This window comes from Schistocerca gregaria, chromosome 8 (assembly GCF_023897955.1).
Source record: "Schistocerca gregaria isolate iqSchGreg1 chromosome 8, iqSchGreg1.2, whole genome shotgun sequence".
Taxonomy (NCBI): domain Eukaryota; kingdom Metazoa; phylum Arthropoda; class Insecta; order Orthoptera; family Acrididae; genus Schistocerca; species Schistocerca gregaria.
Genome location: NC_064927.1, coordinates 384,875,253 through 384,893,975, shown reverse-complemented (window position 1 = coordinate 384,893,975; position 18,723 = coordinate 384,875,253). Strand labels below are relative to the sequence as shown.

The window sequence follows — 18,723 nt, the reverse complement described above, 5'->3', positions numbered from 1 at the left end:
GGTAAGGTTGTCCACACATTCATCGAACACAAATTCCTCCTTGGAGCTGACAAGGGGTGTATCGTGATTCATCACTCCAAGTCTCTCGTTGCCAGTCATCCACTGTCTAGTACTGTTACTCTTTACACTACCCCTTGCTTGTATAAGTGTCTGTAGCTATTCCTGCAGGTTATTTCATGTGATTTTCTCACAACCATCCTCCGCAATACTAGATGGTCCTTGTCTGTCACTGCCTGGTCTTGGTTCAGCTGTTCTTGTTCCTTACCTTTTCTACTTCACATTCACAACAGTCTACTTGGGCGGCGCTAGAGGAACTGAACTGTACTGACAACGCAATACTCCCAGCTTCCTCTCTTCACTGACGGGTCTCTGTAGACGAGACAGCGTAAGAAGATGCCTGACAGATCGCAGTGCTGTTGTCAGGTTTCAATTGCGAAGTGCTAACGGCTGCAGGAGAAAACAATAGGCGTCGACAGAGCTGTGACAACACTGACGCGTTGCCATAGAAACATTTGAAAATGGCGTGACGTTACTGGTTAGTTGTATGCCCGTGTAGCTGCCGACTCCAGCCCATTACAACTGCTAAGGATCAGCTTAGGCCGATTCAACTATGTTCATGTCTAGTTGTCAGTTATATAGAGGCGTCCTGAAACTTTTGATTACATGATGTTTAGGGCACACACCAATATTACGAACTGTCTGTCTTACCCAACTGGCGTGAGCAGCAGGCATCGTTAACGCGGCCTCGTCTTTATTCCTATGAATGGTATGCGAAGAAACAATTTTTGCAAAATATTCGTCAGCTGACTTTTCCCTAAATTCACGTTTCCCTAAATCTCAGCATTTGCAAAAAAAAATTCCTCTTTCTTACAAAGAAGTTCCTTAACGACCTTTGCCACACATTCCCACGGGCTGTGCCCGCCTGTTGTAATTCTAGCGGCACATATCTCACCGCGGCCTGTGTCTGCTGTCAGCTCTACTTACTAAGCACTACATTCGTCTGAATGCTACTCAAGAACTGGTTGCATTAGCGTCTTGTATACGATGTCGTTATAGATACACTGCACTTCCCTCGAACCCAACAACAAATCTTACATTCCCCTCTCATTCATTTCACGTGTTCATTCCATTTCATATCCCTTATTGAAATTACCGTAAATTTTTATTGATAGTATACTTTGCGTCTTCTGCGCGCATTTCATGATATAATCTTGCTTTAGAATCGAATGTATTATTCTGAATACTAAAATACCTTAAAAAAGCTTACTCGATATTACGGAAACTAGCCATGCTGCCTGAGGAGACCGTATTGCAAAATCTTTTTTTTTTTTTTTTTCCTTCTTATTATTTCATCCTCATGCCTATAGCTACAACTCCATGACTGCTCTACAATTCACACTCACGTGCTTGGTTCATAGAACCACTTCCACACTATTTTGCGACCGCTCCAGCCCCGAAACTAAATCCTGCCATGCGACCTTTGTTCCTCTTTTTTTATCACGATGGTTGTTTCTCCCTATTTACGTGAGAGGAGGACACAGTTGGTGATTAAAATTTTGATTTAAGTTCTGGTCACAAGTAAAAACGTTTTAGTGATTGCTACTCCAGACTGTTTATCATATCTGCGACAGTCCTGTTTCAGGATATTGCGAAACGAGCTGACTTTCCTTTAGCTTCTTTGATGTCGTTTGACAATCCTATGTGCTAACAATCTCATGCCATGCAACACAGCTCTAGAAGAGAACGGAAAAGCGAAATGTAGATGGTCTCTTTAGTAGATCAGTTGCATCTTCTTAATTGTTCTGGCAAGAAAACACAGTCTTTGGGTCGCCTTCCTCGAAACATTTGTGGTTGTGTGGTTGTTTTTCATAAGCGTAATCCTAGGTATTTATTTGAAACGGTAACATTTCGACGTGTATTATTTATCATGTATTCCTTATATGGAGAACGTCGCACTTTTCATTGTTAACGGCAATTGACACTTTTCACATCAGAGATATATCTTGTGTAGATCGTTTTGTAATTCATATTGTTCTTCTGATGGGTTTGGTAGATGATAAACGACAAAATCACCTGTGAACCTAAGAGGGCTGCTTAAATCGACTCCTGAATCGTTTATGTAAATTAAGAACAGCAGAGGACCAATAACACTCAATTGGGGAAACCCAAGTATCAATTCTGTTTATGTCAGCTACTACGAACTGTGACTTTTCTGACAACAAATCACGAACCCAGTGGCACAACTGAGACGATTCTTCATACGCACATATTTCGATTGAAAGACACTTGTGAGGAACGTTGTTAAAGGGATCTGGAAATCTAGAACTATGGAATCTACTTTTCTCCACTGTCGATAGGACACATTGCTTGATGTTAATAAAGACTTGAGTTGAGCTTCATAAGAAAAATATTTTCTGAGTCAGAAAAATAGATATCGTTCACGGGTTCGAGTTAGAAAGCATCATCAGGCCATCTGAATGCTTTGCGTAGTAACTGGTCAAGATAGGTTGAGGAGTTACTTCGTAACAGACATGACTAGTCCAATGTAGTGGGTGTTTCCTTCTCGCTAGGGTACAGTTGGCTCCTTTTGTAGCGAGCGGCTAAAGTGTGACGTCATTATCCGGGCTCGCTGTCCAGTCCGGACCAGTTCTCTGGATTTGGGCAGCAGGACCGCAACGCCTTTCCTTATCGAGAGGCGGTGTGCGTTTCACCGAAACTTACGCCATGCCACGCGTGGGATCCGACACGCAGTGCCCATCACTGAGTTTCACTGCGTATTGAAGGCTGTCTAACATGTCAGCTGTTCTAGGTGAGAAGCAGGCAAGCTTGCAAACTTTCAGGAAGGATGGAAAGAAGATTCAACTTCGATATCTCGCCTGCGACTATATCGTAATGGACAAAGTGTTAGCTCAATGTGAATAGGATTCGATATTGCGCCTGAGTTTATTGATAGAAATGTTCTGGACTTCGTCTGATTTCCTTTCAATGAAGCCACAGGAAACTTGAACCAAGAGCGCCGAACGAAAATTTACGTCTCTACTGCAGGTCCTAATCCCAACTACCACACATGTGGATGAATTTTCGCATCTCTCCTGGACACCATTGACACCGGATCTCCAATATTATTGAATCTTTGTGGTCTAATTTGAAGAGAAAGGTGCGCTATCGCTAACATCTCAATCATTGCTATCTCAACGTGCCAGAATTTCGCATAAAAAATGATGTAAGATTCCCTTGAATACCATACAGGACCGGTATTTATCAATAACGAGACAACTGAGAGCTATTTCGACAGCCAACTCTTTTCCTACATCGTAATTGGGCCTGTTAATGTATATTGTTTTTGCCGTTTCCATATTTTTGTCCAACCCCTGAAGATGACAGTAGCGGCACGTGTTCTCATCTAAAATTCAACCCCCCGCCTCCAAACAGACCTTGAAGATCAAATGGTACCGACCGGCCGCAGTATCATCCTCAGCCCAAAGATGTCACTGGTCAGCACACCGCTCTTCCGGCTGTATGTCAGATTACGAGACCGGAGCCTCATAAGGGCTGAGTGCACCCCGATTGCCAACAGCGCCTGGCAGACCGGATGGTCACCTATCTACGTTCTAGCCCAGCCCGACAGCTCTAGACTTCGGTGATCTGACAAGAACCGGCTGTTAATATTGCGAGAAGGCCATTGGCTGTGTTCACATTTGCTGCGGCACATCAGGGGTACACATCTCTACACGCTGTCTGATACCAGTACAAATTGAAACGAAATGAAACCTTATTTCTTATTATTTACTCTGAGAGCAAATGGAGAATCACATTCAGTACCAAATAATTTAAAAAACTACACTACAAGGGACTCGATGTGGAAGATATGCGCAACTGAATAACATACAGGTAAAATAAGAAAAAATTGTAATGAGAATTTTTTTCTTAATTGCGTGACTGGTTTCAGACCGCTAAAGCTCCATTCTCAGAAGCTGACAATTAACTGGATGCAAACATGTATGTCTGTCGGACCTGTCTGTTTGAAAAGTCAAGTTCACGCCTTCCCATGTGCAAGGGAGCTACGAACAGCCAGCAAAGCACGGCACTGAGGCCAACAACGAACTACACTACTGGCCATTAAAAATGCTACACCGAATAGAAATGTAGACTGTAAACGGGTATTCATTGGACTAACATACTATACTAGAACTGACATTTGATTACATTTTCACGCAATTTGGGTGCAGAGATCCTGAGAAATCAGTACTCAGAACAACCAACTCTGGCCATAATAACAGCCTTGATACACCTGGGCATTGAGTCAAACGGAGCTTGGATGGCGTGTATAGGCACAGCTGCCCATGCAGCTTCAACACGATACCACAGTTCATCAAGAGTAGTGACTGGCGTATTGTGACGAGCCAGTTGCTCGGCCACCATTGACCATACGTTTCTAATTGGTGAGAGATCTGGAGAATGTGCTGGCCAGGGCAGCAGTCGAACATTTTCTGTGCCCAGAAATGCCCGTACAGAACCTTCAACATGCAGTCGTGCATTATCCTGCTAAAATGTAGGGTTTCGCAGGGATCGAATGAAAGGTATAGCCACGGGTTGTAACAAATCTGAAATGTAACGTCCACTCTTCAAAGTGCCGTCAATGCGAACAAGAGGTGACCGAGACGTGTAACCAATGGCACCCCATACATCACGCCGGGTGATACGCCAGTATGGCGATGACGAATGCACGCTTCCAATGTGCGTTCACCGCGATGTAGCCAAACACGGTTGCGACCATCATGATGGTGTAAACGGAACCTGGATTCATATGAAAAAATGACATTTTGCCACTCGTGCACCCAGGTTGGTCGTTGAGTACACCATCGCAGGTGCTCCTGTCTGTGATGGAGCGTCAAGGGTAACCGCAGCCATGTCCTCCGAGCTGATAGTCCATGCTGCTGCAAATAGTTCGTGCAGTTGGTTGTTGTCTTGCAATCGTCCTTATCTGTTGACTCAGGGATCGAGAAGTGGCTGCACGATCTGTTACAGCCATGCGGATAAGATGCCTGTCATCTCGACTGCTAGTGATACGAGGCCGCTGGGATCCAGCAAGGCGTTCCATATTACCCTCCTGAACCCACCGATTCCCTATTCTGCTAACAGTCATTGGATCTCGACCAACGCGAGCACCAATGTCGCCATACCATAAACCGCAATCACGATAGGCTACAATCCGACCTTTATCAAAGTCGGAAACGTGATGGTACGCGTTTCTCCTCCTTGCACGAGGCGTCACAACAACGTTTCACCAGGCAACTCCGGTCAACTGCTGTTTTTGTATGAGACATCGGTTGGAAAATTTCCTCGTGTCAGCCACCCGCGTTAACTTTGTGTGAATGGTCTGAAAAGCTAACCATTTGCAAAACACCGCATCTTCTTCCTGTCGGTTAAATTTCAAGTCTGTAGCACGTCATCTTCGTGGTGTAGCAATTTTAATGGCCAGTAGTGTAATAATCGGCTTCAGTTGTAATGAGAATTTATTAATTCCTCGACTGCTTTCATACCGTTAAAGCTCCATTCTCTGCCGCTGACAATTAATTAGATACAAATATGCAAGTCGGTCGGACCTGTCTGTTTGAAAAGTCAAGTTCATGCCCCTCCCAGATGGAAGGGAGCTACGAACAGCCAGCGAACCGAGGCCAACAACGAACTATGTAGCTGTATCTACGTGTTTGATTGTTTCTAGTTAATTGTTCGAACCTGAGTACGGAGCTGTAATGCTATGAATCCGGTCGTGTAGTAAATAAACAAATTCTCATTACGGCTTAGGCGGATTCTTGCTATACGAACTACGCTACAGCTCCGCGCAGCACTGGATCAAGGTAAAAGCTATCAGTGTGAATGTCTGGCGGAATGGGCGTGCAAGAAACGACGTTCGAAACAGGAGTGATTCAGCACTCTTTCATAGGGATTTTTTGCGCAACAAGCCGCTACAAGTGGCCTACTGAAGTGCTAACAAAAGGAAAAGGAATGAGGGGCAGTGTGTGAAAGCAGGCCGGCCTCCGCTCCTCCCCTTCCATGGCCCACACAAAGCAGCCGTGCTGCTCCGTCGGGTCGTCGGCCACGACCTTGCCGTCCGCGACTTAGAGAACGTGGGCCGGCGGTTTTTGCTCCTCGCTCGTAGTTCCGTTACCTGCATGGAACCAGAGCAGTACCTTCGACGCCGAGTTCTTTGCCGCTATTCACTAGCTGTAGAATCATGTCCTACCCTATACGCCACGCACTATGCGCCACCACCCTTGTGCAGGACAGTAACTGTGTCCGTTGCGAACTTGTTATTGAGACATTTTCAGAACGATCAGGGGCATGAAAATGTAATCGAAATCTAGTGCTCTTCCAATACTCACATAATATTCAAATCTGGCCAAAACCGCAAGTAAATGGATTTCTGATTTTTCTGCCTTCATGTGCTACGCTTCTGTAGTGAGGATAAATAAAGCATGGTAATGGTGCGGCCCAAAAAATGAAGGTAGCCATTTCGAAATCTCGTACTGGAAATTTTCTTTTATTTCGCAGGATTTGGCTGAAAGTTGAAGGAGAGGTCGAGGCAGAATAGTTCCGATCATCAAAAATTCAGTACACAGTAGCACATCTGTCTGCATAAGCTGGACATGTTGTAAACAGCGAAATTCCACGTTAAACAACGTATAAAATACAACTGCCTTTTAAAGTGGATATCCACTGTTTAGAATATGCCCACCTCACGTAAACAGATGTGCTACTGTGTACTGTGATTTTTTTGACGTACAAGCATCTATAAGCGATATATAGATGGATATGCCTATTTGCACAAGCTGCTTTATGTTTTAAAACAATTTAATTACAACAGGACTTTTACAATGTGCTGATTTTTATCCTCATGACAACATGGCGTGAAGTCCAACGTAAAATGAACATATTTAACTACAAAAAGCTGTTTAAGACCTGAAGATAACAGAAAAGTATTTTGAAACCGGTTATCTTACACAAAGGAATATTTATGCGATCTAGGATGTTGAATGTATTTAGCAAGAAAAACGGATCACTCCTTCGGTATTCCCAGAATGAGGAAATTCAAAAGAATAAACAACTTTTTGTATTTTTTTAATTATTAAACTATAAAACAATGGGTTTCATGAAAGTAGCAGGATGTTCGAAGTGTTCCTCGAGACGAAAATTTTTGGAACCCCTGCTCTAGACTTACCCAACAGGCTACTGTAGTAGTAACGCCGCCCTTTTCTCAAACATTCCCATTTTCCCTAAACGTGTATCATAAACTTTCAAATGGGCTACACTGATCCGTTACGAATATAACATTTCGCTTCTGCATTTCATCTCACTCTTACTGCAGTATAATATGATAATAAAGTTCAAATGTGTGTGAAATCTTATGGGACTTAACTGCTAAGGTCATCAGTCCCTAAGCTTACACACTACTTAACCTAAATTATCCTAAGGACAAACACACACACCCATGCCCGAGGGAGGACTCGAACCTCCGCCGGGACCAGCCGCACAGTCCTTGACTGCAGCGCCTCAGACCGCTCGGCTAATCCCGCACGGCTGGTAATAATGCTCTGCCGGTCTGGCCTCAGATTGGCTGAGACGGACTGACTACCTTATCACCTTCAGCCAGTGGCGTCATGTGGATACGGTTTGAAGGGTCTTGTCTTCAGTATACCACTCTCTCGGCCATGGCAGACTTCGCACACGTTCGAGCGGCTGCTTCCTCTTCAAGCAGCTCCTCAACACCGGTATCACGAACCTGAGTACATTCCCGGTCCAGTCCTCCTAGCAAGGAAAAGTCCCTGACAGTAACAGGAAATGATCTCAGGTGCTCCACGTGGCAGTCGGCCACCTCGACCACAGTTATGTAGGCGCGCTCTTGCTAGAGTGGAACAGCAAAATTTCTATCAAACGCTGCGCTCTACACAGGCACGACTGAGTGCCTGCTCTCAGCACTTCAACTGTGCCAGCATAGCTCGCGAAAAATAACTTGTCCCGCGTGTAGAGACGCATTCTCTTCTTGAGCGTTGGGCCACTTGCATGCCTTCGTTCCGAAAAGCGCTGCCTCAGTTGACAGTCACTTTACGACCTAAGCAATACGTTCGATCTGGTTGCTATCTCTTTACTACATAGCCGGGCATTGCAGTCTTCGCGCACAGAAGGTGCAGGGGGAATTGTTCATCATCACACATGTGTAATCGTACATAATGATTCAACTGCCCCTGGCGATCGGTATTATGCAGCCCACAACACCTTCAAATGGCAAGAATGAGATTTCCATATTCTCTCGATCGCTATACACTAACTTTTATTCCTAGAGAAAAAATGAACAGAACCTTTTTGTAGTACTTTTAAAGTAATTAAGTTTTGTAGTAGAATAAGTTTTGGGCGGAGGCCACAGTTTTCTAATGTGCTTTAAGACCACTCTTGTAAGTTTTTCTTGAATAATTCTAAAACTACAGCCTCTAACAAAAACATGTCCCAGAACAAAATTTTACTTCATTGAATTTCCTACAAAAACGTCCTCTTTATTTTTGTGTACTGAGCGAGAGACGATGAAATGCAGCACATGGTATTTGAAGGCGTTGTAGGTTGCATAAAAGTAGACAAAGTAGCGGTAAGGGAAGCTGAATCATCCCATATACAGTGTCATTAATTTTAGTCTGCAAAAGAAAATGAGGAATCAGAATCTCTTTAAAAACTGTACTTGAGAGAGGTACAGGAACTGCTAGTTATTCCAATTGCAAACTCGTGTCGAGCCTCCAGGTCACCACAGTGTGCTCTCGGTCATACTCGAATATCGGGTAATGAAAAAGTCAGTAAAAATTTGAAAACTTAATAAAGCACGGAATAATGTAGATAGAGAGGTAAAAATTGACACACATGCTTGGAATGACATTGGGTTTTATTAGAACTCCCCAAAAAACGCCCCATATTTGCTAGAGACGTGAAAGATCTCTTGCGCGCGTCGTTTGGTGATGATCGTGTGCTCAGCCGCCACTTTCGTCATGCTTGGCCTCCAAGGTCCCCAGACCTCAGTCCGTGCGATTATTGGCTTTGGGGTTACCTGAAGTCGCAAGTGTATCTTGATCGACCGACATCTCTAGGGATGCTGAAAGACAACATCCGACGCCAATGCCTCACCATAACTCTGGACATGCTTTACAGTGCTGTTCACAACATTAATCCTCGACTACAGCTACTGTTGAGGAATGATGATGGACATATTGAGAATTTCCTGTAAAGAACATCATCTTTGATTTGTCTTACTTTGTTATGCTAATTATTGCTATTCTGATCAGATGAAGCGCCATCTGTCGGACAATTTTTGAACTGTGGTGTACGTGCCGTAAGACCTTCGGTACACACACCATCAGATTATTTGACTTGTCACTCTAACGAAGTAGGCGAGTGTCAGCAATATGTCTCATCGTGGCGTGTTTATCTTCTGAAGTTAGGTCAGACGATAGAAATGCCACTTGCACGCTTAGAGTAGCAGATTGACTGTGACTTAATTAATTTTCACACACATTTATTAAAATAATAATAATAATAAATCTTCCTTAACTTGATTCTGGATGCTATTTACAATTGACAATCGGAAGTTCCTTTGGTCTTGGTACGTTAATCTTATTCTCTGATACTTGACCAAGTGTCTATACATTTCTCTTCATAGCTATGTACAGGAATATGATAATCTTATTAGGCGCAGACTGAAACTTGACTATAGACTAATGCAGACTGACTAATCGGAGGTCTGTGCATTCGTTATAATACCTCGCGCGTTCAGGTATCACTGCGCGAGTGTAATCCGCGAGGGGAAAGGTTCTACGTTAGCAGAAATCTCATTGGCTGCGTTGCATATTAATACGCGGATAGGCGGAAGCAGAATTTGGTCCGTCTCTAAGGCAGCGCCATCTCGTAGTGTGGAGACGGACGAGCGCTGCGCCTGCGCTGTTGTGCTTAGCGGGGCGCGCTCTAGTGGGAAAGTTGTGTACGCGCTGACTACGAGGAACTATGTACACAACATGAACGTTTGTAATTTTTTGTTTCTAATGAAACTCCATGTCATTCCAAGCATGTGTGTCAATTTGTACTTCTCTATCTACATTATACCGTGATTTATTCCGTTTTCAAATTTATACTGACTTTTTGATCACCCGGCATATCGTGCGCCTTCCCCTCCCTGTACACGGATAGCACGCTCACAGATACTACATGCACCGTGCTTGCGTCTGACCAGCAGTCATTCCTCAACAGATGACGCTGCTTTGCCCTGTACGTGTTTATATCGATAGTAGGCCGGTGGACATAATGTTCTGGCCGATCAGTGGAGTTTTTATCTCCCAATACGTTTTAAATCACCACACTGTCCGCTGCAGAGTCAAAGAAAGATTGTAGCAACAGTGGTACTTGATATAAATCTGCTTCTGGAGGGCTGTGAAGTGACGAGGCGTTCTGCTCGTGGTTGCAGGTGCTGGCGCTCGCCGCCGCCGCGGCGGCCGCCACAGAGAGCAGCGAAGGCGACGGCGACAAGAGCGGCCCGGCCGCCGCGCCGGCCAGCACGGAGGCCCCAGGACAGGCGATCGCGGATCCCGGCTCCAGCTCCAGCACGGTGGGCCCGCCGCCTCCTGCAGCCGCCGACAGCGCCGCCGCGGCGTCCGACACTTCCAGCGTCGCCGTACCCAATGACGTCATCAGCAGCGGGAGCGCCAGGGAGGGCGCCGCCAGTCACGACGGTGCTCGTAAGTCGCCCACACTCGCCGTCCGCACGGCGTGCTGCCGACACCTGCTCTAATCCAACTTCTTGCTTTGTCGAATACAACAATAGTACACTACACCACGAAGATGACCTGCTACAGACGCGAAATTTAACCGACAGGAAGAAGATGCTCTCATATGCAATTGATTAGCTTTTCAGAGCATTCACACAAGCTGGGCGCGGGTAGCGACACATACAACGTGCAGACATGATGAAAGTTTCCAACCGATTTCTCATACACAAACATCAGTTGACCGGGGTTGCCTCGCGAAATGTTGTTGTGATGCCTCGCGTGAGGAGGAGAAATGCGTACCGTCACGTTTCCCACTTTGATAAAGGTCGGATTGTAGCCTATCGCGATTGCGGTTTATCGTATCGCGACGTTGCTGCTCGCGTTGGTCGAGATGCAATGACTGTTAGCAGAATATCGAATCGGTTGGTTCAGGAGCGTAATATGGAACGCCGTGCTGGATCCCAACGGCCTCGTATCACTAGCAGTCGAGATGACAGGCATCTTATCCGCATGGCTGTAACGTATCGTGCAGCCACGTCTCGATCCATGACTCAACAGATAGGGACGTTTGCAAGACAACAACCATCTGCACGAACAGTTCGACGACGTTTGGAGGAGGACGGACTATCAGCTCGGAGACCATGGCTGCGGTTACCCCTGAGGCTGCATCACAGACGGGAGCGCCTGCGATGGTGTACTCAACGACGAAACTGGGTGCATCAATGGCAAAATGTCATTTTTTCGGATGAATCGAAGTTCTGTTTACAGCATCGTGATGGTCGCAATCGTGCTTGGCGACATTGCGGTCAACGTACATTGGAAGTGTGTATTCGTCATCGCCATACTGGCGTGTCACCCACCGTGATGGTACGGGGTGCCATTGGTTACATGTCTCGGTCACCTCTTGTTCGCATTGACGGCACTTTGAACAGTGGACGTTACATTTCAGAAGTGTTACGACCCGTGTCTGTACCCTTCATTCGATCCCTGCGAAACCCTACATTTCAGCAGGATAATACACGACCGCATGTTGCACGTCCTGTAGGATACAGAAAATGTTCGACTGCTGCTCTGGCGAGCACATTCTCCAGATCTCTCACCAGTTGAAAACTTTTGGTCAATGGTGGCCGAGCAACTGGCTCGTCACAATACACCAGTCACTACTCTTGACGGACTGTGGTATCGTGTTGAAGCTGCATAGGCAGCTGTACCTGTACACGCCATCCGAACTCTGCTTCACTAATTGCCCAGGCGTATCAAGGCCGTTATTACAGCCAGAGGTGGTTGTTCTGGGTACTGATTTCTCAGGATCTATACACACAAATTGCGTAAAAGTGTAATCACATGTCACTTCTAGTATAATATATTTGTCCAGTGAATACCCGTTTATCATCTGCATTTCTTCTTGGTGTAGCCAGTAGTGTATATTAGTGTAAGGTGACTGGCAGCTGTGCTCTCTCTCGGGCAGGTTTCAGCGCCGGCCGGCCGGAGGCTGGCGGCCGCAGCAGCGCGGTGAGCGGCCGCAGCATCAGCAGCGCCAGCGGCAGCCCCGCCTCCTGGAACAGCGCAGCTCCAGCTCCAGCGCCGGCTCCGGTGCCGGCGGCAGACGCGGGCCAGTTCCACATCCAGACGGACGAGGGCCCCGAGCGCTACTTCCGCTACCAGACGCAGAGCGGCCAGTACCGCAAGGAGAAGCGCCTGCAGGACGGCTCCGTCGTCGGCTCGTACGGCTGGATCGGCGCCGACGGCGTCCTCCGCCTCCGGGACTACGTCGCCGACAACTCGGGGTGAGCCACCACGCGGGCGCTTCCGCATTGCTACTCCAGTAACACCTATTTCAACGAGTAAACACCAGACACTGTCCAAAACGTCCTCAAATAAACTGTCAGATCAATAGCATCCAGACGTTTATTCGGGAACATGAATGTGAAACTTCCTGGCAGATTAAAACTGTGTGCCAGGCCGAGACTCGAACTCGAGACCTTTGACTTTCGCGGGCAAGTGCTCTACCATCTGAGCAACTCAAGCACAACTCACGCGCCGTCCTCACAGCTTTACTTCTGCCAGTATTTCGTCTCCTACCTTTCAAACTTTACAGAAGCTCTCCTGCGAACCTAGCAGAACTAGCACTCCTGAAGGAAAGGATATCGCGGAGACATGGCTTAGCCACAGCCTGGGGGATGTTTCCAGAATGAGATTTTCACTCTGCAGCGGAGTGTGCGCTGATATGAAACTTCCTGGCACATACAAACTGATCAGAGCACACTCCGCTACAGAGTGAAAATTTCATTCTGGAAACATCCCCCAGGCTGTGGCTAAGCCATGTCTCCGCAATATGCTTTCCTTCAGGAGTGCTAGTTCTGCAAGGTTCGCAGGAGAGCTTCTGTAAAGTTTGGAAGGTAGGAGACGAGGTACTGGCAGAAGTATAGCTGTGAGGACGGGGCGTGAGTCGTGCTTGGGTAGCTCAGTTGGGCAGCAGTCCGCGTTTAGCCGCGGAGCAGCTCGGACTTGTTTACGTCCCGGCTGCGAACGTTCGTGGAAGAAGCGGTGTTTACACCGTCGTCACTCGCGTGTGTTACTGTTTGAATCGAACGCCATGGCACACAATTTCCGAAAAACCACGATCCAGTTCACGTTCTGTAACGAGTATGCACGACCGAAGGCTTTCGAAATCGAACGTTTCTTGAGGGACGAAGTGCAACTTAATTACACTGAGATTATTGGAATTCATTTATCAATCGTTACCAGCATTCTTTACGTAAAGATGATTGACGACGCAGCATGCGATAGGATCATTGAAGCCGCCAAACGAGGATTCCAGTTCCGACACTACCATGGTCATATTGGCGAAGTTTTAGTAGCTCATTCGGGCCTGGGCGTGCGTACGATTCGAGTCTTCGAGCTGCCTTTCGAGGTACCAGAATCATTGGTCACTGAATCCCTCCAGCCATATGGCAGAGTTATCAGTCATACGGCCGAACCTTGGGCAAGTTTTAGCACGTATCCAGTGCTCAATGGTGTCCGACAGGTGCGAATTGCCCTTACGAAACATGTGCCATCGTACATCAACATCGACGGCTGTCGAGCTATTGCCATCTATGATGGACAGCCCCGGACATTCTCCGGATGTGGTGGTGAAGGACATCTACGATCTGCGTGTATGCAGAGGAGACTCGTGCAACTCCCCAGTGGAGACCTCCAGAATCCGAATACACCAACGTCACTGCTGATGACTTACGTGGCGGCGCTTCGCCGGGAGGTGACGCCGAGGTCGGAGCGCACTATCGAACCGACGCCGTTGTTGATTGAGGCGCCTTCGGACCCCACTGAAGAAGGAATGGCTCCGACCAACCTCCAATCCCAGACATTACAGGCGGTGCAGAAAGAGGTTGACAGCATCACAACAGGCATGGAAGCTGAAGTGGAACGGCCCCAGGGCGTTGTGGCGGCGGCGAGACAGAAGGAGATACAAGATTCACCGACATCAGAGGCCGAGGTTAGGGCCTGCAAACAACTCTCGCTAAAGCGCCGCGAGAAGCGCCGACTAAATGCGGAGACGCTCCCTTCTCTTCTTGGGAGCCCAGATGAGTCTAACACTATGGACCTGTCTGACTTGGAACCACAAGCTTCGGATGTCGCAGACCATATGAATTCGGACAGTGAAAAGATGCCATGTCGCTCAGACGACGCATCTGCTCAAGGGCCTGCTACCCCTTCTGCGGTGGAGTCTAAAGCTGCGAAAGAACAACAGATGTCACTCATCAATGCCGCACAGGAAAATTTGGAGCACCACAATAATATCAGCTGGTATGAGCAGGACGACGAAATCACCGATGCGGACCATTCCACTGGTGGGGACTCGCATCCGTCCGCATCTCAAGAAACCTAATACCGCAGGGACACGTCCGTCGGGCGACCCTCTGCGGATGTGCAAAGGGACTATCGATACGGTGAAACTTTGTCATTTTAACATCATGTGGAGATGACAGCTACTCGACCCCAGGCATACAGAATAAGGACAGTGAATGTAAATACCATTAGATCGCCCGTGAAACAGCAGTTGTTTAGGGACATGATATACCCGGATGTGGATATACTGATGGTGCAGGAAATCTACATTCCTGAGTTCCAGGAAGTCCATGGCTACATCTACTACACCTCGCCGCACTCGAACAACGACAGTGGAACGGCGATATTGGTCCGGGACGGGATTCCGGTTCGCGACATGGCTTATCTGCCTTCGGCACGAGGACTGACAATAACTGTTAATGGAATTCGCATTCTCAATGTTTATGCCCCTTCCGGCACCGATAACAGACGGGAGCGTGCGAGATATTATTCGGAAGAGATTGTGCCCTTATTTACCGGCAGATTCGATCATTTCATTATAGGTGGTGACTTCAGTTGTGTTTAAGCCCACAAAGACCAGACTCCACATTACAATATGTGCTATGCCGGGATCTGGAGTTAAGCGACACCTGGGACATGATTCATAGGAACCGTGAGGGATATACTTTTTATACCAGTCACTCGGCGAGCAGACTCGATCGAATATATGTTTCGGTTGGCCTACAGGATAAGGTGGTCGACGCGGAACGATGGCCTGCAGCATTTACTGATCATCTGGCTTACATTTGTACCATATCACTCCCTAGGAAAAGTGTGTGGAGAAGCCGCGGGACATAGAAGCTCAATTCGTCACTTTTGGCGGACCCCGAATGTTGTCAGAGAGTCGAGGAGGTATGGGCCACATGTCAACGCCGTCTACCAACGTATACCTCCGTGCTTCAATGGTGGCTCGAGTGTAATAAGCCGGCAATAAGAAGAGCCCTCATACCGTATGGTCGGGATAGGACGAGATGGCAAAGAGACATTCTTGATTATTATTACACCATGCTTCGTGAGCTGTCCTTCCAGGTGCCGTCTGCAGAACATCATGCGGAAGTTCATCGTGTCAAGGCACAAATCCTATCGATCACCCGACGACGACTGGGTGGCATCCCAATACGGGCAAGGTGTCTCGACACCATCACTGGGGAACGTACCTCGATGCACCATGTGTCGCGGGAACATAAACGTTACCGCCGGGCATTGGTAACAGTGCTCCACAGTTTAGATGGCCGTCAACTGACAACACAACAGGACATTGCAAATGAATTTTTAGAGCATTTCCGCCACCTCTGTGCCGGTACACCGACGGACCGTCTGATGGGGGAAGAGATACTTCAACATCTGCAAACGACACTGACAGAGACGGATAAGGCAGCGCTTATGGAGCCACTCACAGAAGGCGATATAAAGGTGGCACTCACAAAAGGAGCGGCCCATAAATCACCAGGGCCAGATGGGATTACGCTGGAGTTTTATCGAGAATTCGTGGACATGATGATGCCACAGTTGGTGTCGATGTACAATGAGGGGTTGCATCCGGACATGCGCCTACCGTCGGATTTTGTGACGGGCTTTCTTCTTCCATCCCGAAGATGGCGGGGAGTCGCAGTGTGAATCAATATCGGCCTCTCACTATGCTAAACACCGACTATAAAATCTTTGCACGACTACTAGCGTCTCGTCTCAAGCTGGCGATATCCAGGACAATATACCCTGATCAGGCCTGCCTAGGGGTGCGAAGCAACATCTCCTCGGCGTTAAGTGAATACCGTGACGTTATCGCCCTTGCGGAAACGTGTAAAGTGCGAGCAGCGATGATATCTGTGGGCTTCGATCGTGTGTTCGACGGGATAAACCATGACTTCTTGGCGTCAGTCATGAGCCGAATGGCGATTCCACCTGTTTTCATCTCCATCGTTATGAGGCTAATACGAGGGGCCACATCGAAGGTGATTGTAAACGGCCGGGAAGCGGGCTCGATTCCTATTAACAGCTCAGTCCGACAAGGGTGCCCACTCTCCTTGATGCTGTTTGCGATAGCGCTTGAGCCGCTGATGTGTGTTACGAGGCGCTAACTTACTGGGATAACGCTTAATGAGAACTCTTTCGTTTGTCGCGCATATGCGGACGACCTGATCCTCCTTGTCAGATCAGGACATGAAGTGCGTCAGGCTGTTGAACATCTAGACTCTTACGGGACGGCGGCAGGCAGTGTCGTTAACATGACGAAATCCAAAATTATGCACATTGGACGGGGTCTGGAAGACATACCAGGACCGTTTCAGACGGTGGAATCGCTGAGATGTCTCGGGATTACATTTACCCGTTCACTACGGCGGTCAGCGGCGGCGAGTTCTCGGCGGCTTCTGCAGAATGTTCGTCTGACGATACGCAACAACTCACTGAGAGCCTTTGACATGATCCAACGTGTGGCATACACCAACGTTCACATAGCGTCACGACTGTCCCATTTAGCGCAGATCCTACCAATACCGAAGGGTACTGCAGACCGCCTCATGGCTGCCTTTGGTTACTGTGTTAGTACTGGTATGTTATTTAAGATCAAGTATGATACGTTAACGCTATAGTTCTGGAACAGTGGCCTCAACCTCACAAACGTGAGAAACAAAGCTCTGGCGCTTTACATGCGAGCGATGATACGAAATTGGCAACAAAGAAAGCATACCATAACGTCAGCTCTGATAGAAGTACTTGTTCCGCCTTCGTACGAACCCCCTATTGCGGTGGGCAATATTTCGCCTTCTCTTGTACACAGTGCCTCATTTCTTGTTGATTACAGTTATGTTCGTCTGAAAGTAACTTCGACGAGAATACCCACGACTCGGGAGATCTATAGATGCTTGATGGATCACCATGGCCGCAATATAATGGAATTCAAATACCCGTCGAGAACGTGGAACCACATTTGGTGTGCAGTGCATACTCCATTACTGTCAACAGCAGCGAGATCGATGTGGTATATTCTTATGAACCGTAAACTTGTGACCAGGAGTCGGTTACATCCAATTCATATGGTCGATTCTCCTCTTTGCACAAACTGTGGACTGTTAGCAACGGAAGAACATGGTTTAGTGTGTGGCGCAGCGAGGGACGTCTGGATGCTGACGCGTCGAATACTGGCCTTCCTTCGGCGCACTAACTACACAGAAATCACATCAGATGTGCTTTTTCTACCGGACAAGACATTTTTTCCCAAACAAAAGAAGTATGCGGTCAATTGGATCGCTGGACATGCGACGAAATATTTGTATTCGTACGATATCAAGTCCGTGATGGATTATTGGATGTATTTACAAGAACAACACGATCTCATACGGAGTCATACGAAATACAGGACTTACTTTTCCAATTTTTTAGGAAGTGTTTTTCACAATCCGCCCGATAGCTGGGGTGTCCGCCCGTGACTAGGATTGTCATTTACTTTATTCCTGTTACAAGAAATAAAAAGACAAATAAAAGAGGGCGGCCTTTGTATTGATTTTATAGTTTCCAAATTGTTTTTGCTGTCTCGATACTTTTCTTCTCCCTAGGACAGCACAATTGTACGAATAAAGATTGTCTGTTTACCCTGCCTTCCTGTTAAAAAAAATGTGATCGCGTTGTTGGACCATAAAGTGGAAGAACCGCGTTTTTATTTTTATCTTATTTTGTTTTTCTTACAAAAAAAAGGGGTAACGTGCTTGACTGTCAGGTGCATGCTGCCTTGGTTCGATTAAAAAAAAAAGTGGTCAGCGCTAAAGACTGTCAATCCTAAGGGCCCCTGTTCGATTCCCAGCTACGTAAAATAAAAAAGCGCTAACACGCTGCTTCGTGGATTCGGGTAGGCGCGCCGGCCCCAGATCGAAACCGCCTGGCGGATTAACGACGATGGCCAGCCTGGGTGTGGTTTTTAGGCGGTTTTCCACATCCTGCTAGGTGAATACCGGGCTGGTCCCCACGTCCTGTAAAAAAGTAAAAAAAACAAAAAAACAAAAAAGGAAAAAAAGCAAAAAACGTTGGTAGAGCACTTGCC

General features: G+C 47.2%; 1 protein-coding gene across 2 annotated transcripts in view; it reads left to right on the top strand.

Moving 5' to 3' along the window:
• LOC126284466 (uncharacterized) overlaps window positions 1–18,723 on the top strand; it is a 373,454-nt gene that overhangs the window by 326,427 nt on the left and 28,304 nt on the right. For both annotated transcript variants that reach the window (XM_049983403.1, XM_049983402.1), the window contains exons 2-3: window positions 10,499–10,769; window positions 12,268–12,586. In XM_049983403.1, the coding sequence (XP_049839360.1) occupies window positions 10,499–10,769; window positions 12,268–12,586 (590 nt within the window). The remainder of the gene's footprint in view (window positions 1–10,498; window positions 10,770–12,267; window positions 12,587–18,723) is intronic.